The 26569-nt window shown below is 34.4% G+C and overlaps 1 protein-coding gene across 1 annotated transcript; it reads left to right on the top strand.

Moving 5' to 3' along the window:
* The first annotated feature begins 25 nt into the window (after window positions 1–25).
* Wdr3 (WD repeat domain 3) lies at window positions 26–26303 on the top strand. Its single transcript, XM_076862817.1, has 27 exons — window positions 26–100; window positions 2600–2802; window positions 3802–4011; window positions 5957–6075; window positions 7810–7888; window positions 8739–8834; window positions 9631–9744; window positions 9923–10024; window positions 10453–10550; window positions 11499–11606; window positions 12130–12360; window positions 13212–13305; window positions 14904–15005; window positions 16313–16398; window positions 16564–16699; window positions 17401–17457; window positions 18221–18321; window positions 18539–18650; window positions 18784–18918; window positions 19178–19228; window positions 19650–19715; window positions 20166–20258; window positions 20756–20803; window positions 22286–22329; window positions 23596–23724; window positions 25127–25220; window positions 25527–26303. The coding sequence occupies exons 2-27, from the start codon at window positions 2632–2634 to the stop codon at window positions 25680–25682; spliced, it is 2832 nt and encodes a 943-aa protein (XP_076718932.1). The 5' UTR covers window positions 26–100; window positions 2600–2631; the 3' UTR covers window positions 25683–26303.
* The last annotated feature ends 266 nt before the right edge of the window (window positions 26304–26569 follow it).

Genomic DNA, 26569 nt, shown 5'->3' with positions numbered 1-26569 from the left:
GAAGGTGAGGGGAAGGTTGGGCGGAAGAGGCTCCCGACCGGCCCGGAAGAGGCGGATCCCGTGGGCGGGTGTTGATGGCCGGAGCCTCGTGGAGGCTGAGGTGAGTCCTAGAGATGCACGGGGACTGCAGTTTACCTCTCTTAGGCGCTGTTGTTGGGTGGAACTTGGCGGAGGCCTTCGTGGTGTCAGCAGAGTTGTGCGGCGGAATTGGCGGCGGATCGCAAAGATCGGGGCAAACGGGTTACTGCCGGGGTCCGCACAGCTGTACTTGGAGGCCTCTCTGCTACATTCGCGGCTGACGCGAGCAGAGTAGACCTGCCCGGCCACGCGTGTGCACGGGCTTGCCCGAAGATGCTGAGCCGTGTTGGTTCGGTGTGTGGAATCCCCTCACTTTAATCCTGGCTTTCGGGACGTGACGAGTCCGTTCCCACAGTCCACGCCTTAAATGCATTACAGAAACAGCGTGTTTGGGAGAGCTGTAAGATAGGAAGTGGTGATGGTGTAGTTTTGGAAGAAGATAAAGTCGTGAAGTCTCTCCAGAAGGAGGCGAGATCTGAGTACGCGAAACAAAAGTGACCAGTGCCAAGTTGCATGGAATGTTGTTTAAATATAGACTCCATAGAAGAGGCTGCAAGAATAGGGCTTGCCGGGAAAGAAGTGGGTGTTAGAGGATAATCTAAGTAAAATGGGTAGACAGGAGAATGCATGTTGTTGTAGGTGAGAAGATAATAGGAAAAAAAGCAATGTCGCAAAAGGAAACCAGTCCTACAAGAGAGAAGGTTGAGAGAGAAAGGAGGATGAATAGGATGTTATTGGAAATTGGAAAACGACTTAGCCCTTTCAAGGGCTTTGAAGTAGGGACAGTGCATTTGAAAAAGATTAGTCTGGTAATATTGCTTTTGAAAGAAAATAATGAAAAACATGGAAGTGGAGGTGCTAGTTGAAAAACTGTGCAGTGATAAAAAACTGGAACTGAAAGTGCCAGAAAGAGAAAAAAGAATTTTTACTTCAGGAAAACAATCAGGTTGAGTTGACAGATATGAGAGGAGAAAAGTGTTTTAGTGTAGTGGTTTAAGGCAAAAATTTTGGAGTTCAGACTTGCTGAATTGGAATATGAACTCTGTAATTAGTATTCATGTAGGTAGACAGGACTGGAAATAAAAATAATCCCTTGGCCTAAGCATGCTATATGAATTCTCCATATGATAGAGGGAGGTGGTAGATGGATTAACCCGTGGAGCTATAGTTAAGAGGCTTTAGGAGTAAGAGGAATTGGGAAAGAATTAATCAAATGGCTAGGCCAAAATCATTATCACCATATCAATATTTTCTTGACTTTTTTTGGTGGGGGGGGATACTGGGGATTGAACCCAGCCTCATTCCCAGCCATTTTTATTATATTTCTTATTTTGAATCAGGTTCTTGCTAAGTTGCTTAGAGCCTTGCTAAGTTGTTGAGGCTGGCTTTGAACTTATGATCCTCCTGCCTCAGCTTCCCAAGTTGCTGGGTACAGGCATGGGCCACCACACCCAGTTTTTTCTAGACTTTTAATTGGCTTTGTTTTAGTGTCTGTGAGTAGAGCCTTGAGGCCAGTAGATGAATACTAACAAATATTAGTAGAGTTTGGAATTGAGTATTTTTCTTTTAAAGTAGTAATACGTTGATTCTAATCAGAAAGAGACGCTTGTGGAGTTAAACCAAACAAAAACAAGAAACAACTCCTGAAAAAGAGTATAATCTCTGTGGTTTTTTTTTTTTTTTTTTTTTTTTAAGTTGTGTGGGTGTTTGGGGAACACTTTTGAATCTTCCATTGGCAAACAGACATGATTGACTTACCCACTTTTCTTTTTGTACCTTTTATTCACAACCAGCATTTTTATGCATTTACAGGAATCTTTCAAAAATTGTGTGCCAAGTTGCTCCACCATTTTTGTGTCAAGGGAGGTGCCTGTTCTGATTTTTGAAATCAAGGACAAACCTGCATTTACTAGGACAGTAATTCTAAAAATGTGGTCCAGGACCACAGTAGCAGAAATACTTGGGATCTTCTTAGAAATGAAATCTTAGACCCCACTCCACACATAATGAGTAAGAAACAGGTACCAGGAGTTGGGGTGAAGTAGTTCTCAGCAGTTTTTCTATAAAACTTCCAGATGACTTGGTTGAATACTAGTTTGAGAACTGCCATGCTAGAAGGTAAGTACCATGGGGTCAGGGCTTTTGTCTTGTTCAGCACCATATTTCTGGTGCCTAGAATAGTGCCTATCTAATTAGTAGGTTTACAGTAAATACTTATTGATAAATACGTTCAATCTCAAGCTGCCAATCATAGTGTCAAAACTTTGTGATTCAAGGGGCAGAAGTGAATTGTTTAGATGCACTGAGGCATTGTGTCAGATATTTGGTATGAGGTTGATCTGATAGTCTAAACAATTTAAAGCTTAAAGCATGAAAGATCGCATATCCTTAGTGGATTTAAAAATAATGATTTATTCAGTCTAAATAAAGGTTAAGAAACCACAAGTTATATGCTTTTAACTACATGATAAACAGAACCAAGCAACCTAAAGAACTGAGTTTTCTTTGTTTATATGCACAGATTACCTCCCCTGCAGTATCAGACATCATAACATGGGGCTTACCAAGCAATACCTACGTTATGTTGCTAGTGCGGTCTTTGGCCTGATCGGAAGCCAAAAAGGTAATATTGTCTTTGTGACACTTCGTGGTGAGAAAGGACGCTATGTGGCAGTACCAGCCTGTGAACATGTTTTCATCTGGGACTTAAGAAAAGGAGAGAAGGTGAGTCAAAAATCAACTAGGTTGATACTGATTTGTGGGTATTTGAAGATGGATACGTAGAAGTGGGAGAGCTCTGATTTATTTATCATCTATTGATTTTTTTGTGTGTGTATGTGTCTTTAGTAAAAATATCTTTTACCTTTGGATCTAGACAAACTGGCCATCAAATTTTGTTGTGTTCTTCACCAAATTCTGAAAATCATAACCAAATAGGATCTGACTTCTTAGATGTCTGGTAGTGATATTTGTAGGTCATTATTTGTGGTCATTATTTATTCCTAGCATTCTTTGCATTTCTCTACCAGTTTCTCTGTTTTCCAAGTTCTATTTGCTCTTATAGTCATTTATAAAATATTAGACATTTAAATTTATTAAATTAAATTTAATACACATTAAATGGTGTATTACTATGTTATGTTGATAACCATCTTTTTGTTAGTTATGCAGATGAGGCCCAAGGGATTTTAAACCAGGCTTTGACTTTGTGTAACACTAAATTCCTTAACCTTACCACTTCTTCCAAATCAAATATAAGTATTTTAATTTTGTCCATTCACTATCTGACTCCCAAGAGGTTATTATTTTGATACTCTTGCCACCCAGGGTTTCTTGGGATAAAACCACATGGTAAACAGTTTGTTATACTACATGGCCATGCAGATCTATTTCTCATAAAATGGGGCTCAGTTAAAGCAAAGAGGAGTTTATAACCCTTTATTAAATATCATTTGGATGAAACTTATGAATTTATTACATTGCCCATGTAATTTTTGTATGTTATACCAGTGCACAGCTTTAGACAAAATAATTTTACTTTTTCTTAAATATTTTATTGCCTAGTACAAATAATAATTTCTACATTAAATAACTTTAAATGAATAACAGAGTTTTATCATTTATAAGAGCGATTTGGAATTATAGATTTTCAGTTATTTCTACAGTTTTACCTTGATAATATGCTTAACTTTTCTACCTTGTTTTTGATTTTTATGATTTCAGATCCTCATCCTTCAAGGGCTTAAGCAAGAAGTCACTTGCTTGTGCCCTTCCCCAGATGGGCTGCACTTAGCTGTTGGCTATGAGGATGGGTCTGTTAGAATCTTCAGTCTCCTGAGTGGGGAAGGAAATGTGACCTTTAATGGACACAAAGCAGCCGTCACTATCTTGAAGTATGATCAGCTAGGTGGCAGACTGGTTTCTGGATCCAAGGTGAGACTTTGAAGCAGGTGCTCAGACTTTGATACATTAAAGGCCTTATAATTTATGCTAAAGCAGGTTTTTCACAAAAATCGTTGGTTGAAATTATAGACTTTCAATGTTCAAAATCCTATACAGATGGTAGAAATACAATGAGAAGAATGAATGTGAATTGGGAGATTCATTTTTTTTTTTTCCTGTTATACTTTCTAAAAGACTGAAATTCAGGAATAAGACAGATACCCATGGCAACCATAACAGAACATCATGGTAGAATACCACCCAAAACCATAAAACAAGAAAAAGAAAACAAAGACTGGAAAAGAAGAGACTATGATGATTATTTGCCAATGAGTTCTGTAAAATTGGTAGCTTAGATTTCATTCCCAATAAAATGTTGAATAACATAAAAATACCATGAAACTTTACTGAAGAATATAATAGAATCCTTTTTTTGGGAAACAATTCATATTTTTGAATAGGAAGAGAATATATTAAGAAAATGCTAGTTTTTTTTTTAAATTAATTTCTATAAAGTAATTTAAATATCTCAAAGGTTTTTGTTTAGAACTTGACCAAAGTTTAAAAGCTTGTATGGAAAAGTGAATGAATTGTTAACAACAAAATTTGTGGAAAGGAGAATAATAAAAGGGACATTTTAAAATATATTATAAAACCCATAATTTCAAAAGTGTCATATCGATTTGTTACCAATGCAAAATAGGTTATTGCCATCAAATGGAAATCCTATGACCAAATCCACTTTTATATTTCTAATTAGTATATTTTCAAGATAATATTTCTGATAAGTGTAAAGACAATGGATTACTTATAAAATTGTATTTAGATAATTAACTGAGAATTTTCAATTAAGTCTTTACCTCATGACATATACAAAAATGAGTTGTACATTGAAGACTTAAACATGAGAAAGTAGTATTTTAAGTAAACCAGAAAGTAAATATTTATCTGATATCAAGGTGGCAAAGGACTTCAAATGTATTAGTAAAGAAAAAATTAAAGGAGAAGATTGATAAGTTTGATAAATTTAAAGACAAAGGACAAAGAGAAATAATATTTTAAAAGGATTAATGTATATCTATTAATAATTTACAAATGGTCAAGTAAAAGATGATACCCGAAGCAAATTAGGTAAAAGACATGAATTGGCAATTCTAAAGAGATGCAGTGGTCGCTTGTTACCTACCATGGTGCATGTAGAAAAATTCTCAGTATTCAGAAATGCAAATTAAGATAAATGTTTTGACTGAGCATTTTTTATTTATGAAATTGGCAGTGGTTTTTGAGAAAATTAATAATACTCAAGAGTTAATCAGATGAGAACTGGCCTTGTCATATGTAATTGGTTCTATAGGTCAGTGCATTCTGGAGATTATTTCAGTAGTGTGAATCAAAAACTTTAAAAATAAGCATAAGTTTTAATCCAAGAATTTCCCATTTTAATGTTTATCCTAATAGGTATATGTATAAAGATGTGTATAAAAGTATTCATTTCTGCATCTGTATAGTGATAGAAAATTTAAAACTATCTAAATATCTAAATTAGAAAAAATATTAAATATGGTATATCCTTAGGAGTAATTATTATGTGAATACAAATAATGAGAACACTTTGGAATGATACGGAAAAATGGAAATATTAAATGAAAAATGGTTATAAACTTGTCTCTGTTTTATAATAGGAAAATAGCAGAAACATAAATGTAAATATACATATTATGTACATGTAGGAATGAATAAGTGGAACAATATAAAACGAAGTGTCTGCTGATTATCCCTGGGTGATAGGATTAAGGATGATGTTTATTCCTCTGTACTTTCTATGTGTTTTTCCAATTTTCTAGAAAGACTATATTTTGCTTTGTAGTACTTAAATACCATTGTTTTGTTGGAGTAAAGGAAGTTATTTTTCTTCTGTACTATTCCATCCCTTTAGGATACAGATGTGATTGTGTGGGATGTGATCAATGAAAGCGGCCTCTACCGCCTAAAGGGCCACAAGGATGCGGTCACACAAGCATTGTTCCTACGAGAAAAGAATCTGCTAGTTACTAGGTAAAGAAATAATGGTTTTTATTTCTAATTTGTTTTCTTACTTTCTCAGCACCATGGTCATGCTTATTCACTAGGCTCTTTTTTTTTTTTTTTTTTTTTTTGAGAGAGAGAGAGAGAGAGAATTTTTTAATATTTATTTTTTAGTTCTCGGCGGACACAACATCTTTGTTTGTATGTGGTGCTGAGGATCGAACCCGGGCCGCACGCACGCCAGGCGAGCGCACTACCACTTGAGCCACATCCCCAGCCCCTCGCTAGGCTCTTTTTGCTCTGCTTTTCTCTCTCCTCACCCTTCCCAAATAGTATCATGGAGCCATCTAAAATTATAGCACTTTAAAATTCTTTTTTCTGATTTGTCATTCATTTCTTTGATATTAACTTTTCTATGTTCCTTAATCTTTTGATACAACTTTTATGGAGGGAACTTTGTTTACTTTCTAGAACTCTAGAAAGACCAAAAAGCAAAATATGAAGCATTGGGCGGCAGATATGAATATCAGGTGTTTAATTTAGCCTATCTTTTGAGAGAACTGTTTCATAAGCCTTCTGCACATCTATAAGGTAGAACCATTTGAAATTTCCATTTTTGTACGTCAAAATGTTCAAATAGCAATTTCATATGTGGTTCAATCTCATTTAATAATAGTCTAATAATTATTACTCCTAAGAAATGACCAATCAGGAAAGACTGAGGTCTTAGTTTGCCTGGCAGTAACTATAAAAACTTTAGTAATGACTCAGGAAGAGTGGAAAAAAAAAAAAAAAGCACTAAATGCTGCCCCAGTGGTGAAGTTGTTGCTATAGGACAGGATCCAGGTGTATTAGGATGTCTTGTTCATATAAGAGGTTCTGTGAGAGAGTGACACCAGCAAGTAGGATAATATACTATGTACGTAAGTCGAATTTTTTGTGGAGTGCTTCCACTCCTCATGAAGGAGGATTTTATTTGGTTTATACTGATGAGGAAATTGGAAAGAGGCATCTAAGTAAAAGAGTAGAACCATTGGGTATTACTTCTTTGGTAGGAAACGGAGGTTAAGAGCCAGTTATAGATGGTTTTGAAAGTGATGCTAATGAGCCTGATTTTGATTCTGCAGAGATCATTGAGTAGGTATAAATTTTTAAAAATGAGATTATCTGACAGTGATATAGTGGGCGGGATATCTGACAGTGATATAGTGGGCGGGATGAGAGACCAGCAATGGATGTAGACATCAGATGAGTGGCTGTTAAAGATAATTCAGGTAGCAGGACTGAAATTCAGATTTTTTAATATCAAAATGGATGGGAAGGTGTCTAGAGACTTCACAGAGGAGATGTTTTAAGGACATAGTAGCTAACTAAACACAGGAGAGAAGCACAGGGATGGTCTAAGATATCTGTTTCCGTGTTAGATGGTCTTAGAATGTGAATGTTATGGTGATGGAAATGGTGGGAGGAAGGCATGATGGATTTGATTTTTATGTTCTTAAAGAACATAGAAGAGTACTAAATACTCTGAATTCAATTCATTTTTTGTGCTTACAGTAGGTGAAACATCTTAATCTTTTATATAAGAATAACCACAGGGACAGTTAGGATTTTTTGCTTTTCAGAAGAAGGGTCAGATAGAATAGAAACTTTAAACACAGCTGCTATACATTTTTTTTTATAGCAGTAAGTGAGTCCTTTATTTCCATGTTAGTTTAATGATTCTTTCTAAATAATTTTTTTTTTTCCTGTTTCTTCTTTTAGTGGGAAAGATACCATGGTGAAATGGTGGGACCTTGATACTCAGCACTGTTTCAAAACATTGGTTGGCCACCGAACTGAGGTACATGTTGGGTCATGGACCCAGAGAAAGAATGGGAAAAAGGTGTTTTGTCTCTGGCTCTATTTATTTCTTTTTACTGCTCATTCTTTCTAATCATCATATGCTGAATGGTATCTTTTTTGTGTGTGGTGGTGGTAGTGGTAATGGTAGTAATCATATGCGGTGCCAGCCATTGGAGCAGATATAGCAACTCTGGCATTTAATAAAAATTGACCTTGAATGGTTTTTAATCTTGAGTTTTATTATTTCTGACTAACAGTCCACTTTTGATTCTACAGAGTTCTAAAGATAGTCTGTGTATGGTGCCTGGTGCAGCAACATGTAGATATTGTAACTATTGTGGCTTGATCTGTTCAATCAAGTACAGGCAGTAATTACATATCTTCACATCCTTTTCAGTGCTGTGTTAATATCAGGCTTTCAAACCCATAATACCTTGAATTACTGAAGAAAAGCAGATTTTGCAACACTATTATTATTTTCACTGTTTGATTCTTGGACTTAGAAGTCAAAAATTTTGCAATAAAGATTCATAGGGCACTTTTTACTTGCTAGATACTGTTGAAATCAAAGACGTTTAAGACTAGAAGCATCATTTGAATGGATTACAGTTAAGATTTGTGTTTAACAGCCATTACCTAGTATTGTGTAAGCAACAGTTCTACAGTGGGCCTCTGTTTTTTGTTTTTTGTTTTTTTCCCTCTGTAGAAGTTGCCTTAATGTGTCTTTTCTGAGACTTCAAAAGGCCAGGCCAAAGAGATTTTACTTATAGTATTCTTAGATTTTGGAATGTCATATTTTACAACCTAGAATCTTTTTAAAATCTTATGCATCTTCTTATACCCTACAGGTATGGGGGTTGGTTCTGGTTTCAGAAGAAAAACGACTTATCACTGGCGCTTCAGACAGTGAATTGAGAGCTTGGGACATCGTTTATCTGCAAGAGGTTAACTACTCTTTTTTTGGGGGGGGGGATTATGGGCAATTTCATAGGCTCATTGAATCAGGTAATTAACAAATTCTATCACATTGATAAGCTACAACCTCTAAACAAAGATGTTTCTTCATTATATATATGTTCTTGCCTTGTTTATTTGAGCTCTGAAGAAAAATATCTTTAAACTTATAACTTATGATAATGCTAGTTTTAGATTATGGCATTCTTAGCCTGATATTCCTGGACCTTTAGTTGTCCATGGATGTATTTCAGGATATCGAAACCTTTTCCCTCAAACAAAAATGTATAAACTTTATGTGTGTTTATAAATATATATATTCTAGTTTATAACTGTTTCTTAAATACTCAAAGAATTTGTATGAAGGGGAAAGGTTATAGACGTTAGGTTTAGATGAAGTTAGAAATATGATGGTATAGCCACCATAGAACCCATTTAGGGTTCTACGTACATTAACATACAAGGTTTATGGTCTCCTAAGAACAGAGAATGTTTTGAAGTAGATGAGGAATATTGTGATTTTGCACTATTGTTTGCTAACTGGTTGTCCTTACACTATAGGAAGTTATTGACAGTTATTGACAGTTATGGTACAGTGAATAACATTTTGCTATATATGATGTAATCAGTCTTTAAAGTAAATTCTGGTGCATGTCCTGCTGTTGAAGTTTGATCAGAGTTCATTAGTCAAGCTATTAGTGACCATAGGAAAGACTTCAATATTAAGGCTAAGTATCACCACCTGAAAGACATTTCAGCTTTTATTTTCCCAATTTTATAAAACAGGTTGAAGACCTGGAAGAACCCAAGCCCAAGAAAGTCAAAGAGTCTTCTCCTAGAAGGCAGGACTCACTTGTAGCAGAGGATGATGCCCTTGAGCTGGATGAAACTCCTGAAGATGTAATTCATTTTTGTTTCTTTCATTGAGTGTGAGACAAATAAGAACTGCAGAGTTTTAAGTCTATAACTTTTGTCATCTTTTAAGGAATATTTTTTTCATCTGCATTTCTCATAATCATATCTTTTCAGAGGTTCAGCAGAACTTACATTTAACCTTCATTTCTTGCTTCTTCTGTAGCGCATCCTTTCATGCAGAAAAGCTGGTTCCATAATGCGGGAAGGAAGAGACAGAGTTGTGAATCTTGCAGTGGACAAGACAGGCAGGATTCTTGCTTGCCATGTGAGTACCAGGCTTAAAGGAGAAAATAACAAGGGCTATATTGTTCCTTTCAGGTACTTCTGTTCTTTCACGTTCGGTGTAGAGATGGGTTTTTTTCTTTTTGTAATGTTAATAATCATTGTGTGGTACTTTGTGGATCTATGATCCTTATTTTGTATTTGCATAACAATACTATAATTATTTTTGTTAGCAATCATTTATTAAATGTTGACTTTTCTAAGCAGTATTAAAACACATACCTTTTTTCTAGTCTTCAAAGCAGTGCTATAGGTAGGAAATGGTATTCTCACTTTAGAGATGAGACAACACAGAGATTTTGTTCAACATAATTAGTAGGGGGAAAAATATTACTGTTTAGATCTTACTATGAATAAGTTAAATTACAGACTGCCTTTCCTGGACTCACAACCACCTTTTTTCCTTTCTAGGGAACTGACTCTGTGCTAGAAGTGTTTTGTATCCTGTCTAAAGAGGAAGTTCAGAAGAAAATGGAGAAGAGGATGAAGAAAGCTAGAAAGAAAGCAAAGTACGTTTTCTTAAGTTTTTTTCTACAGCTTTGTGGGAAATCATTTACAAACAACAGAACTCACTCTTCTACTTTTTAAATTTTTATTGGTGCATTATAATTATACATAATAGTAGGATTTGTTATGTTATATTTGTACACGCACATAGCATTATTTGATCAGTCTTCCTTTAAGTATCCTGGATAAGCCACATATTACTGAGAAAAATCATGGCTTCTTTAAGGAACAACTTTATTACTAGTTACTTTATTACTAATTACTGTTAAAAGCTAGAGAAGAATTTGTGAGTCTGAGTCCATGTTGAATTTTTTTTGGCGGGGGGGTGCATCTTGAACACATTTCTGAGTCTTGGACTGAGAGAGAACTTGAAAGAGATTGCAGAGTTTTTAAAACAATTTTTAAACTATTTAAACTCAAAGGCTAGCAGTTTGCTTTTAATGGCATGCAGTAGCCTATAAGGAAGGAAAGTGGATTGTGTAATGTGCTGAGAAGAAAGACTGGACTTTTATAGAATTGAATTTTGAGGGAAATATAACTTTGAAATAGCTCATTATAGTCATAGAAATCCATTCTCTGATGGTTAAAATTTAGCACATCTTCTGAGACCTTTTCTGGTTTATATGACATGATTAGACTGTTGAGTACAAGACAATGAGTTTTTTTTTAAAGTCTTAAAGCTAGAAAAGTGTATTAGAAAGACTTCAGTGGAAATTTTTATCATCCCAGGAAATTTTATGAGCTCTTGCATCCAAAATGTATTTTTGAGGTTACCCATTAAGTGGAATAATAGTTTACATTGATTAATACTCATGGTAATCATGTGTAGTTAAGTATCTTGCCCAGAATCTATATAGCTTGTTTTCCAGTGGGCAGGATTTTGGACTGGTAGAGTAGAGCTGCTTCAAGAAACGTGATAGTTGATACTCTTTTTCTTCTCCCCCCTCTAGGTTAAATTCTTGCAAGGAGGAGGAGGAGGACCTTGAAATCAGTGTTGAAATGACTCTGCGAGATGAAATCCAACGAGTGACTAATATCAAAACTTCTGCCAAAATCAAGTGAGTAAAAATATGGTATCTGAAGTTATTATAGAACGGTAAGCCACAAAGTATTATTGGTTTTTTTGTGTGTTTGCATGCTGTCTATATAAATTATATTTTTTGAGACCATGATCAATCACTCTGTCAAACTTCAAACTCTGTTACTGTTGCCCGCATCTTGGGCCCATCTACTCATGTCATATTTGCATTATTATAGCTGTTCGTTAACTTTCTTTTCGTGTTTCCAATTTAAAAAAAAGTATTATGTCTCATGTTCAGAAAGGATTTTAAATGACTTATGAAAAAAATATACAGAAAAATAAGGTACACTTCAAAACCAAAACCTGAGCCCAGGATTTTTTGTTTAAAACACTGTACTTGACTACTGTTCAAGACTCTGAGCACTCTTATTTGTAAAATTCTTTATATTTCTTCATATAAATTGAAGACATTGCAGAGATTTCCCCCTATACAAAGTTACAAAGTTAAGTTTGTGAACTGAAGAAGTAGCTAAAACTTTTATGATTGTTTTCCCATGCAGATCCTTTGACATGATTCATTCACCCCAAGGGGAGTTAAAGGCTGTGTTCCTGCTACAAAACAATCTGGTGGAATTATATTCACTGAATGCATCTTTGCCTACTCCTCAGCCCATCAGGACAAGCAGAATCACCATCGGGGGTCATCGCAGTGATGTGCGGACTTTGTCATTTAGCTCAGACAATATTGCTATACTTTCAGCAGCAGCTGATTCCATTAAGATATGGAACAGGTTTGTGAAATATCTTTCATATATCTTTATTCAGTAGAATTTTTCTTTTTTTCTTTCTTTTCTTTCTTTTTTTTTTTTTTTTGGTATCTTTGACAGTGATTATTTGTTTCTTAAGGCACTGTGTACATTTCTCTTAAAATATATGTTCAGTGCATCTTGACCACAGGACTGTGGAGCTTACACAAGAAAAAGTTGCCTTTTTATGTTTGGTTCATTTTGATCATTTAGTAAATGGCTATTGAATGTAGTGACACATTTGATTTCTACAGCTATGCATCACTTAACAAAAGGGACACATTCTGAGAAAAGCACACAGTAGGTTTTTATACATCAGCACCAACACAAACATGAGTAATGCATTATACTTAATATTGCAACAGTATCAGTGTCACTAAGCAATAGGAATTTTTTCCCATTAATCTTATAGGATCATCTCATATGCAGTCTCTTATTGATCAAAATGTGGCATATGACTGGTAGATGAACGTGATCCTATAAAATGAACTTTTCTTGTAGTGAACAGTCTAGATGCTAATTCAACTTGTATTACTTATGCTTACCTATTTCCTGGTTATGATAGAATAGGTCCTGTGAAGTCCAACAGATACTTTCCCTACCCTGCTTTTTCTATTATCTCTGTTCCTTAAGATTATGAGGTTTCTGCAAAGAAAACAAAAATTTGGTAAATGTAATATATTCTTTCTTGAGTATAAATGAGTTTGAGCCAAGATTATTAAGACTTCTCTCATGTTGATCTCTGTGTGGCTAAATGTATATCAAATTGTATATACCAACATTTAAGATGTGTGAACAGGTTGCCTTATTAAGAGTTCTTTTTTCCTTTCTCATAGGTCTACACTGCAGTGTATTCGCACAATGAACTGTGAATATGCACTTTGCTCATTCTTTGTACCTGGTGATAGGCAGGTGGTCATAGGAACAAAGGTAAACTGGGACTTTGCTTTGAATTTCTGGGGACTTTTTTATTCAATATCTTAAAATTGTTTGAAAAATGTGGTTTTTTTAAGCAAATGGTAAATATAGTAGAGCTAGATAATATGGAAGGATGTTTATTGTCCTTTTGGGGGGGCATTTTTAAAAATCAAAAATCTTTTCTTGATTTATCATAAAAAAATATGTCAAATTATGAAGAAAAAAATTGAAATCATGATCCTGAGATGGCTGCCATTTATATTTGGTAATTATTCTTTCATGCATCTTTTTATGAACATATATGTAATTGTTTTAATTGGTGACAAAATGTATTAAGATTAATGATAAATTAAATATCTGGTATCATGTTTGACAGATAAAGGCAATAAAATAAAAACAAACTTCTCTCAAGTACTCATTCTTAGATGCTAATCAATTTGAGCCTAAGCAGACATGGATTCGAATTCAGATTCTCTGTATACAAAATGGGTAATTTGAAGCAAGTCTCACAACTTGGAATATTCCTTCATCTATATAACAGGAGGGTGACATTTGCATTTAAATCCTGGCTCTGTCACTTTAACTAGATATTTGAGCAAGTTACCTTAACTTTGTTAGCCTTGATTTTTCACAGGTGCAGTAATATTAACAACACACTTCATAGGGATGCAGTATTACTTAGCATAGAGACTGGCCCACAGTAAATAACTAATAGATAATAGAGCTGGTAGCAGAAGTAGCATTAGTGGTGGTGATAGTAGTGGTGAGAATAAAAATGAATAATGTATGTGGGGTATTTTGATGCTGCTTTGTAAATATTTGTCATCATTATTCTCTTAGACTTATGCCTTATTTGTGTGAATTTTATTAGAAAAAAATCTGTGTATTATTAAATGGATATTTTTGCCATGTGAAAAATATGATACATTAGAATATTTTAGATTGAATATCAGAGAAACAGCATTAACATTTGAATTAAAAGTTTCCTATTTTTTATTCTTTCTTTCAACAAATGGCCACCTAATATTTGCTATTGGGAAAGCACTTTGTGAATTGGTTGGAGCACTGCGTATATAAGTAGCATGCAGTCCCAGACCTAGTCCCTGTGGTCGGTAGGTATCTGTCACGACATTTGAGAGATTGCGGATATAATCTCCATTTTACAGATGATAAAAACAGGTTCATGGTGATGAATTCTCTGGTGGTCACAGAATTAGGAAGAGGCAGACAAGGAACTCAAGTCTTTCAGCTTACCTTTACCACCACATTGTGCAGAGGCTCATCACATAGCCAGGCTTTGCCTTTGTGAGTATGTTACATACTGGCTCTGTGATGGAGTCACAGAAAGTTGTGGCACCAATGACAGTGACAGGATTACCACAAGGTTGTACTATGCATTGTTGTGCAGTATGGTGCCAAGGTTAATTCAACATGTCAGTAGGGTATTTGAAAGCATTTATTCAGATGGGGAATACAGAGCATGGGATACATTTTCTTAGGCGTTTCACATTGTTCCTGGTTGGTTGTGAAATCTTTTCTAAATTGTAAAAGCATGAATCATGGGTTGTAGAAGTGCTCATTAGAACTGTGTGCATTTTGTGTCTTTCCAGACAGGGAAACTGCAGCTTTATGACTTGGCCTCAGGAAATCTGTTAGAGACAATAGATGCCCATGATGGAGCTTTGTGGTCCATGTGTCTCTCTCCAGATCAGGTAATTGAACTAGATTTTAAAGCTGTGGACTTCAGCTCTGTGGTTGCATTTCCCAATTTTTATATCAAGTTTAATATCTGTTCTCTTTAAAGAAGAAAACTTTAAAGGAAAAGTGTGCCTAATCTTCAGAATTCTTGTATGATACCATCTCATATATCTGGTAATGTGATTAGCTGTCATTATGAAATGAATTCTGGTTCAGTTGCTCTTGACCATCAGCAACATGGCATCAAATTACTTATCCTTACAATTTTTCATACCAATGGTTTTTAATCCTTGAGAAGAAATGTACTCTTGAGCAGCACAATGCAGAGGGTAGATTTCTGTTTCTTTTTTAGTAGAAATACTTTGGCTATATAAGTCTAGTGTTTTCAGAAAATCTATAATCCTAAGCCTTTATGAGTCAATAAAAGTTGGAGTTACCCTGGAGACCTATATATTCATTCCAGTGATGGTGCTGGTTGCCCTAAAGATTTTGGCATCATGTTTTTTGACAATACCTTAAAAAGAGATTTTGGCCTATTCATTTAAATATTCAAGAAAATAATCTAGAGTTTAGAGTGACAAATGTCATTTGAGATAAAAACAAAACAGCTGTTTATTTAAAGTATTAATAGCACCTTGCATATGTAGCATTCTCTTTTCCTTTAAATGATGTGATTTTTTTGGTACAACAAAATGAAGGTTCATGGAAATGTTGTTTCTTGGATTATAAATCTGTGAGATGTTGTTTCTTGGGTTATAAATCTGTGAGACAGCACAATAGACAACTGAGATTCAGTGATCTGACTCCTTATTTTGTGTGCTTTACACCAACTTTATGCTGTAATGGGTCTGGTTTCTTGGAAAAACATTTCAAACATGTTTTAAACAGATGCATTACAAGGATGAATTTATACCTTCTCAGGTGAAGTACTTTTAATGAAATTAGATTGCCATTCTATATACATTTGTCAAACTAGTTTTAATTACTTCTTTATAGCAAATTCTTTTGATTATTTCATTCTTGTGTGAGCAAAAATTCCCACAATGTTCACTAAGGATTTTTCTTCCCAATGCAAACAAGAGTATAACTAGGACTTTTCCTTAGTTATTACCTCTGTCTTTTGTGGGTCTGTGCTAGGAGTTCTCAAATAAGGTCGATAGCAGCAGCCCCAAAAGAGATAATAGAAAAGGTTTGGGAGAAACACATTTTTCTGAATTCTTATCAAATTCTTATAAAAAGCTTTTTCATTATTTTGATGTGTCTTCTTTGCAGAGTTTCTATGCTAAAATAGTCTGTAACTGAAATGTCATTTAATTTCCAGCGAGGCTTTGTGACAGGTGGTGCAGATAAATCTGTCAAATTCTGGGATTTTGAATTGGTGAAAGATGAGAAAAGCACCCAAAAGAGGTAAGTGGACATTTTTTGTGTCCATTTTTTTTGGAGTGAAGAACGGGGAGCCATTGAATAACCTTTAGACATATGTAGCTGTGTTGTACTCTAAAACTGGGAATTTTCTGAATGTGGAGTACTTATATATGTATATTTTTTTCTTGACGCTTTCTGTGGTGCTAGACTTTCTGTGAAGCAGACCCGAATGTTACAACTAGATGAAGATGTTCTCTGTGTCCGTTACTCTCCCAATCAAAAGCTGTTGGCTGTGTCTTTGCTGGACTGCACTGTGAAAATTTTCTATGTTGACACATTAAAGGTACATTGGTTATGCCTGGGAATATTTTCTAATTCTGATATTCACAATTTGGCTTGAGATTCTAAGGAGGTAATTTTGACTACACCCAGCAGTGGTATATATCTAAAAACTTGTGTGTGAATCAAATTATTACTGTAAGTGCAAAGGGAAGAGTTTTAAAAGAGTTCTATTATTCATAAACTTCATGTAAATCAAGTAATGTATGGTGCACATGTTCAGGAAATCTTTCAGATAGAAAATTCTACTATAACTAGTAGAATTTTAAGAGCATTTCTAGGTGTCCTAGTCAGTAATTGCACACTTGGCTATACATTACCATCATTTATTTATTACTAGACCCCATGCCAAGAGTGCTGTTAGGCCAGAATAAGGAAATATTTTTGTGAAACAAATGTCCCAGTCTTTTCAGCTAAGAGATCCAAAGAACATCTCTGTGCTACATTCTAACTGAGGCAGTAGGCTTCAGGGGGCTCCTTGCCTTCACTGTATTGTAGTACTCCTGGCAAGTGCATGTAAGCTCTGCTGGACTGAAGTAATCATAACTAGCTATCTTCAGTGCCTTGTCTCTGAGAATATATGTAAACGATCCAGAAATGCCTTTAGTTATCTGAAATTTGTATTTCAGATGCACATGATATAAATTATACCTATGTTTTATAGACAGATATAAATTATTTATGTTCTTTTTCTCCTGTATTTAGTTTTTTCTTTCATTATATGGACACAAACTACCTGTTATATGCATGGACATCTCTTATGTAAGTAAAGCTTAAGTTGTGTCTCAGTAACAACTTATTGTCTAAATTTCAGTAGTTGGTAGAGTACCCTGAAAATGAAACACTAAAAAGCCATCCTCCTTTGTTTTGTGAAGAAGGAACTTGGTTTAATATTTGGATATTATAGTTAATTTTCCATTATGTGTATTTTAGTCTCTCAGGCAGAATCTCATATTTTCCAGTACCTTGTTATGATTAATAGTGAGAATATATATTTAAAAAACAGGGTCTATTCTGTGTGAAAGGGGAAGGAATTGACCTCATAGCTGTCTGATTTGTACATTAATAGAAATATTTGTACACTGAGAAAGGGAAGATAAGAGGAAGTAATGACAGAGGATTATAGGATTCGAGGCTAGGTCATAAACATTTTAGTGGATTCTTTTCCAGTCTCTTTTCTCCTCTGTCCTCTTCTACTCTTCGTCCAAATCCCATTGCAGAAATTAGAGATTCTTTTTCCTATTTAACAAAGCAAATAGGTAATCCTATATCAAAGCACAGCACTCCACTGTGGCAGTACAAAAATATTGAAGCTACAGAGTTCATGCTTTCTCCTAACAAGCTTTTTAAGTATAAGTATCTCTGTAGGTAAAAATAAAGAATTAGGTACTTCTGGTAGAGAAGAAAATTAATTTTTTGGCTTTACGGGTTTTGAAAGAAATGAGTTAAATGTTCTGGTTAGCTTTTATCTATCTAACTTGCAAAATTAAAATACTAAGTAATGTTTTATTTCTCTTTCATATAGGATGGAGCACTAATAGCAACTGGCTCTGCTGATAGGAATGTGAAGATCTGGGGTTTGGATTTTGGGGACTGCCACAAGTCTCTCTTTGCACATGATGACAGGTAGGTATAATCTTCTCAAAGGCTTCCCTTTGAGTCACCTGTAAGTGTCCTTTCCCTAGAGCATCTGTGTCTGTTATTCAGTGTTCTCCAATAGTGATAAATTGGAAGTTTAATGTCGTCAGACACTCTAAAGCTAGCTGGTCAGAAGCCATTCTTGTATATAGGACTCATATATAATCTCTTCTTATGACACTTGAATACTTTTCTCCCTTTTCAGTGTGATGTACCTACAGTTTGTACCTAAGTCTCACCTCTTTTTTACCGCTGGGAAAGATCATAAGATTAAGCAGTGGGATGCAGACAAATTTGAACACATACAAACTCTGGAGGTAATCTTACCTATACTGTTTGATCAGTACTTAAGAACTATTTTTCAAATATTTACATCACCCACTAATATAAACATGTAGTGTTCTATGATGAGTTATTCTTATTTGAGTTCTTCTGGTTTTCTTTCTCCAGGGGCACCACCAGGAAATATGGTGCTTAGCAGTCAGCCCCAGTGGAGATTATGTTGTATCATCATCCCATGACAAATCTCTGAGACTTTGGGAGAGAACAAGGGAACCTCTTATTCTTGAAGAAGAAAGGGAGATGGTAAGAACTTTAGGCTTGATTCAGATATGCTGGTGGGTAACTGACAGACTGACACAGCTTAAGTTTTCTCTTTAGTATAGTCATATGTCTTTCAAGAACCTTGTTTCCAAGATGGTTGTCATCCATTTCAGAAACCAGGGATAGTCAAAGATGTCATAGGGAAATTATGTTTTGAAAGAAGCAATGTTGGCCTGTTTTATTTCTCTTTATGTAAAGACCATGTTTTTTCTCTAAAATTAACATATCTGTCTCATGGCAGCAAAGGGAAGCAGAATATGAGGAGAGTGTGGCCAAGGAAGACCAACCAGCAGTAAGTAAATCTTTCAAAACCCTGAAATTTTTGATAATTTTAAGAATTCCTAATGGAATTAGAATTAGGGATAGATGCCACAGTCATCACTAGCTGATTTAAGTATCTGTATAGTGCTTTTTATTCAATTTTATGTCCCAATTTTGTGAGACAAGTCATTGACCAAATTTGGTATTGAATAATTGTCACTTTTTTTTTTTTTAAGTGAAGGTGAGAATTATTTAGAACAAAAATAAAAATAAAAGAACTTTGAGAAATTGAACACTATTTTTAATGCATATATAATACTGAGCATAGTGACTGGCACTTACTGAACAAGTATAGTATCTGATAACTATGTTAACATTTTTATAAAATAATGTCCTTACTGTTTTTATTGACCCTTTAACTTCTGTCAGTGATATATTTTTGTTTTTGGCAGGTTCCAGGAGAGACTCAAGGTGACAGTTATTTTACTGGAAGGAAAACTATTGAAACAGTCAAAGCAGTAAGTTGATCTAGAATGTAGTATCTTGTTTTTTAATAGGATCCCAACTATTTAGCAAAAGTCTTATTTTGTATTAACCACATTGTAGCCCTTTTGTGGCAAAGAGGAAATTGAAGATGGGGAGTATAACCTCTGTTTTCTTCCTTGTAACCAAGGACAGGAGTAGTCCTGTGTCAGGACCTGGATTCTAGCAAGGAAATCTTCTGAATGTGGCACCTTTTAGGTGCTCCTGGGAACTGCCCTACTCATGGTGTTCAGTCATGATCTTACCTGAGTTCCTGACACTTTTCTTCTTTAATACATTAAAGAAAAAAGAAAACCAAAGACATCTTAAAAGTGCTATTTGGCACTCTATTGGCACATCTTTATTAGTCAAGCTTTCTAGTTTCACTGTCCTGTGATGGTGGAGTGTGTTGTGATAGTTTCTTTCCTTTGTCATCATCTGTGCAGGCTGAAAGGATCATGGAGGCCATTGAGCTATACCGAGAAGAAACTGCAAAAATGAAAGAACACCAAGCCATTTGTAAAGCTGCAGGGAAAGAGGTGAGATAGTCCATTAAACTAAGCACTGAGAAATATTATAAATACTATTACTGAAAAAAAAAACCCATCATTTCAGGATTTATTAACTCTGATTAGGATATAAAATAAATGCAATAAGATATTTTTGAATTAAAAAATTAGAAGAAATGGAATAACTATTGGAGGAAGGAAGCTTAGTCTTAATAAAAAGGGGAGGCTAGGAAATTATAGACTGAAGTGATTAGCATACTGAGCAGAAACATATTGAGTTCCTACATTTGTTTGGAAAGCAGGGTAACCATTTCACATTTTTAGATGAAATGTATTTCCTAAACTCATTTAAAAGTACTTAGAAACTAAAAAGCCTGACAATTCTTTTATGCTTATCCAGCAATTTCAATTTTTAGGGTCTCTTTTCTCTGTTTGAAATTGTAAAATACTATTATTACTCTGTAATATGGCAAGTACCATCAAAGTCTCACTTTAATTAATGACTTGATTTAATAATTTCTTCATAGGTTCCTCTTCCCATCAACCCCATCCTGATGGCTTATGGCAATATTTCAGTGAGTAGAATGTCTTAGAGTTTCCCATTGGTTATTCAAACATTGCTTTCAGAGGAAATGAGAAGGCATCATAATTTGAGAATGGATGTGACAGGAAATCTTTTTTTTTTTTTTCTGATTTGTGAACATTTTTCATATGTTTTGGCCATATGTATTTCTTCTTTTGGAAAATGTCTATTTAGATCACTTGTAGGTTTATTTGGGGGGTTATTTGGGGGTTTTTGTTGTTGTTGTTGTTAAGGTTTTTAGTTGTTTATATATTCTGGATATTTCCCTTATTAAAAGAGCTGCTAGAAAAGACTTCTCACATTCTGTAGACCCTCTTTTCATGCTCTTCATTCCTTTGCTGTGCAGAAACTTTTTTTTTAAATTTTTTTTATTATTAGTTGTTCAAAACATTACAAAGCTCTTGACATATCATATTTTATACATTTGATTCAAGCGGATTATGAACTCCTATTTTTACCCCATATATACACATATTGCAGAATTATATATTACATATGTAATTCTGCAATATGTATGTATGTAATTACATATTACATATATACATATTCCTGAATTACATCGGTTACACATCTACTTTTTTACATACTGCCACATTAGTGTATTTGTATTCTGCTGCCTTTCCTATCCTCTACTATCTCCCCTCCCCTCCCCTCTTCTCTGTCTACCCCATCTACTGTAATTCATTTCTCCCCCTTGTTTTTTTTTCCCCTTTCCCCTCACTTCCTCTTATATGTAATTTTGTATAACAATGAGGGTCTCCTTCCTTTACCATGCAATTTCCCTTTTCTCTCCCTTTCCCTCCCCCGTCTCGTCCCTGTTTAATGGTGATCTTCTTCTCATGCTCTTCCTCTCTTCTCTGTTCTTAGTTGCTCTCCTTATATCAAAGATGTTTTGTGTTTAAAAATCTTTTTTTTGAATGTTGGCATTCTCTTGGGTATCTTGTATTTCAAAAGGACCATTTTACTGTGACTTCTGAAGTCAACCTCTTCAGTTGTACTGGACTGACATTCTTCTGTGTTCTAGTCCTATGTATCTCAGTGTTGGAAATCCTCAAAAGATTGTGTTTATTTAAATGAATTTTGAAATAAATCTTTGGAGGAGAAATTGACATAAATCAGAGAGAAAGAGAAAGGGAGGGTAATGAGAAAACATGCTTATCCAGCAATCATGAATTACTATGTATATTACCTTCATGTTTCATTCATCGCAAAAATCTTGTGAGTCAGAGTACTTTGTTTTATAAAGAAACTGACCTATTTATGATAATGTGGTTGGTAAGGAACAGAGCTTAATTGTGAACCCAAATCCAACTAAGTGTAAACCCATTCCAGTGTTGCCATTATAGAACACTATCAAGTGAGAGAAGGCTCTATGTTTTATTGTTGTTGTTGTTGTTTTCAGGAAATTGAAATTATTGGGCTTTAGTAGGAACCAATAAAGAATATCACTAATGGTATTATCCTTCCTTTATAGCCTTCAGCATATGTATTAGAGATTTTTAAAGGGATCAAATCAAGGTGAGTCCTAGGGTACAGTTACTAATGATTGTCAGGTAACAAAATTTATTGAATGCTTATCTGAAAATGAAATAGAGATTACACTTGATGGTTATTTCCTTATAAGATTATGCCAAAATTTTCATGGAAAATAATTCATTACAATCTTTTTGAAATGTGAGAGCTAGGAGGTTCCTTCTAAAGTATGAAGGGAGATGCTTTTGAGAGCAAGTGTAGGGTAGTAGTTATAATTCAATCAGAAGTGTCAACTATGAACATTTTTCTTAAGAGTTCTATAAGCCTAATAACTGATCAGTTGGCATGAGATTTTTTTCAGGTTTCTGTTGTTGAATTACTTTCCAGAGTCTTTCAGTTGGTTTTTAAAGTTTTTTTTTTTTTTTTACAAGTTTGAGAAGCAAAAGCTGACATATTCATTTCTTTTGATTATTAACAAAAGTAATATTTCATCATGTTTATTGACCATTACTTTTTTTTTCCTGTGAATTTTTTAATTGCTTTTTGTTTTTGTTGTTGGTTCTTGTACTGTTTTTCAGACTTTTTAAGTTTCTTTTGTCATACATTTTTGGAATAATATTTTCCAGGATTTCTCTTTTGGTTTTAAGTTTGACCCACTGAAGGTTATTTTCATAACAAATCACAATATCTACATATGAGCCTTACTAAACATTAATAGGGCTATCTAAAGATAATGATGAAACTTTACTAAAGAAAAGTAAAAGAAAATTGATTATGGAGGTAAAAGACAAACCAAGATGAGAAGATTTGGTTTTCTTTAATTAGTAGATTTTTTACCCCATTGAAATATTCTTGAGATTTTTAGTTAGAATTGATGATATAATACTAGAGCTAGTACTAGAGGGAACAAGCCTCTGAAAAAACAAAACTAAAATAATGTCAGAATTAATCATTATTGTAGACTGAAAAGTCCTAGAACATACACATAGAAGAACTCGATATATGGTAAAATAAATATAAAAATAGAATATTCAACAAAAGTCTTTGGGGACATTCATCTAGAAAAAGAAAACTTTTTCAGATTTTCCTACCTACCATGCCACCTTCCTATATGCATTCCAACTAGATTAAAAAATATAAAAATCAAAACAATGAAGAGAGAATCATCCAGAATATAAATGAATATTTAATTAAACACAGAATGGGCACGATCAATTCTGGTATAAAAGCAGTAGAAAAATAGTTAAGGAAGAGAATTAAAAATTGACCATGTTAAAAAATGTGATATCTTCAATATTTTTTCTTCTTCAGTGAACTGGAAGAGTCCCTACTTGTGCTGCCTTTTTCTTATGTTCCAGACATTCTGAAGCTCTTTAATGAATTCATCCAGCTGGGCTCTGATGTTGAACTTTTATGTAGGTGCCTCTTCTTTCTCCTCAGGTAATTTCTTTTTCCAAAAAATACCATGTCTTCTCAGCAGAACAGCTGTTAACTGACATCTTTGATACTTTGGGATTAAAAATCTTATGTTTCTGTTTCAGAAACTGTTACAGAAATTGTCTTCTGACATAGCATATTTCTGACCCTTTGGAATCATCTTGCCTTTTGTAGTGTTAAGGCATTGCTGTGATAGATCTTCAAAGTGCAGTCTTAGTGGCTTTGGTGTCAGTTACTAAATAGCCAGTATATTTATTTATATTTATTTATTTGTTGTTTCTTTTAAACCATTTAGTTTAAGCTGTTTTTTTTTTCCTCATAATGTTTTAAATAGTTAGTTTCTGTCTCCCATCTATACATGTGAAAATGGAAATGTGGGAGCATATATGGAGAGAAACTTTGAACATACAGAGCATATGTTCATTAGGCTATATTCTTAAATGTGAAGAATTCTCTGCATATATGTAGTTGAGAAGAATATATTTTGAAAGACTTAAGACTCTTAAGTTATTCTGCTCCTCTATTCTCTGAACCTCACTCTCAGGCAGTTATTAGAGGTCAAGAATAGGGACAAAAATTGAATATTCCTTAAAATAACTGCTAGAGGAAAAAAAAAAAAAAAAACTGGTCGGGCAATACCAAACAGTTAAGCAGAGATAGTAATTGACTAGAATCAAATTTGGTGAATTGGCATGTTTAACTCTCTATTCATTATATTCAGGATAGTAACAAGAGAAAATGGTCCTAGAACACATACATAGAAGTTACTGTTACTGTTTATATTATTCTTTTGTGATTGTTATGATTTGGGGTATGTTTTGAAGAGAGAAACTCATATTTAATAATCTTTTATAGCTGTGGCATGTATACTATTGAATCAGAGTGAAATCAGAGTTAACTGGTTCTATGAGAAACACTGAATACTTACAACTGTTCAGAAAGTTGTAGGTGAGCACTACCTGGCGGGTTTCAGAGCAGGACTGACCATTTAGGGCATCTTGGTACTCTAGATCAGAATTTGACTGCCTGATGAGTGACTCCTTTTTGCTCTGCCTTTATTAGTAATATTAACATTTTTTAGAAGGCACATTCTGTCTCTGAGCTTTTCATAATATACCACCAACAAAATCTGTGGCCACTGGGTAGATTGCTGGGAAAAGAAACAGCTTGCAAATAAGTGTGGTAAGGTTTAGTACAGTATTTTTTAAATTATTATCAAATTGAGTTGAACTGTCTGAGCAATAAACTGTTTTAGCTTTTTTTGCTAGAAGCATTTCTGTACTCCCATTTGGTGAAGTGAATCTGTATTTTGTTGTTGCTTTAATATTGTGTCTTTTTGCTATTTCTAGAAAGATTGGACCAGAACTTTTCTTTGCAACGTGACTCTGTTTTGTTTTCCTATTAGAATTCACTTTGGACAGATCACTAGCAACCAAATGCTTGTGCCAGTGATAGAGAAATTAAAGGAAACAACTATTTCAAAAGTCAGACAAGTACAGGTAAGTTTTTTTGTATAGAATTTTAAGAATCAGGCAAATCTCAACATTTATGTGACTTAGAGATGTGGAGTATGTTGTGCCTTATCTTTAGCAATACCAACCAGATATAAATCTGTTTGAGATAAAGTTTTTGTTGGTATTGGTAGGAGTAGACTTTAAAAGGAAACAAATGAAAATCCCTACAAACTCAGGGAAGGAAGGATATGTAACCATATTTAAAGCTATGGTTCCCCTAGCTCACATATGCTGCTATATTAAACTGAAGTGTCAGAAAGCTTGTTTAATCTTTCTTTTGTTCCTCTCTAGGATGTTATCGGCTTCAATATGGCAGGTCTTGATTATCTCAAAAGGGAATGTGAGGCAAAAAGTGAAGTTATGTTTTTTGCTGAGGCTACTACCCAATTGGAAGAAAAGAAAAGGAAGAGGAAAAAAAGAGAGAAGCTAATTTTAACATTGACTTAGAACTGAAATGTGGTGTCTTTTCTACTGTTTCCTTAAAAGAACTTCTAAACTAAGCAGTAGTAGCATGGCGTCATCTTAAAAATGCCAAATAATAGAAGATTATGTTGCGGAAGATCTCAGAATATGGCCCCCAGCTTTGCCTGAGGGAATTTCAACATGAGTCTATGATCTGGCTCCACTTGTTGGACTTGAAAGTGTGGACTTGAAAGTGTGACTAGCTTAAAAATCTTTGTGCTTGCAGCAGATTAAGTCCCACAGGAATTGCCTCCTTTTTATTTTCTAGCAGGGAACAAAGAATTTTTAAAATTAATTATTTATTTCACTGCAGTTGGGATTAAAATTTCAAAAGGGTTTTTAAAAAAATATTTCTTATGGCAGATAATTTGTTGTATGCTTTGTTACCTTCATACTAGGTTTTACCTCCTTTTAAGACAATCAGGTGCATAATTGATTTTCATTTGCCCATTATGCAGTGTCATGGACTCATGAAGCTGAAAAGGATCACAAAAATTATCTAGAAAGGTCTCCTTAAATGTAACTTCTTACAGGTTGTTTTATCTGTATATAAGATCTTAATTGCTCTTTATACATTTCTGAATAAAATAGTTGTTTCTAATTAAAGAGTAGTCAAGCTAAGATGCCTTGCTGGGCTTCTGAGTGATTGATGCTCTGTGTTTATGTTCATGTACATGTTTATGTTCATGTTCATGTACATACATGGTATATTTGGGGAGGTGGGAATGTTCTAGGTAGAGATTGACACAAATACCTTTGGACCTGTGCTTTTCTTTGGGGAAGTTTTTATATTACTAATTAAGATTCTTTGTTATAGCTTGTATTCAGATTTTTTTATATATTCTTGAGGTAGTTTCACTTTTTATATTTCT

Source organism: Callospermophilus lateralis, chromosome 7 (assembly GCF_048772815.1).
Source record: "Callospermophilus lateralis isolate mCalLat2 chromosome 7, mCalLat2.hap1, whole genome shotgun sequence".
In the NCBI taxonomy this organism is placed as follows: domain Eukaryota; kingdom Metazoa; phylum Chordata; class Mammalia; order Rodentia; family Sciuridae; genus Callospermophilus; species Callospermophilus lateralis.
Note: the sequence above shows the minus strand (reverse complement) of the source record. Positions and strands in the feature narration are given on the sequence as shown.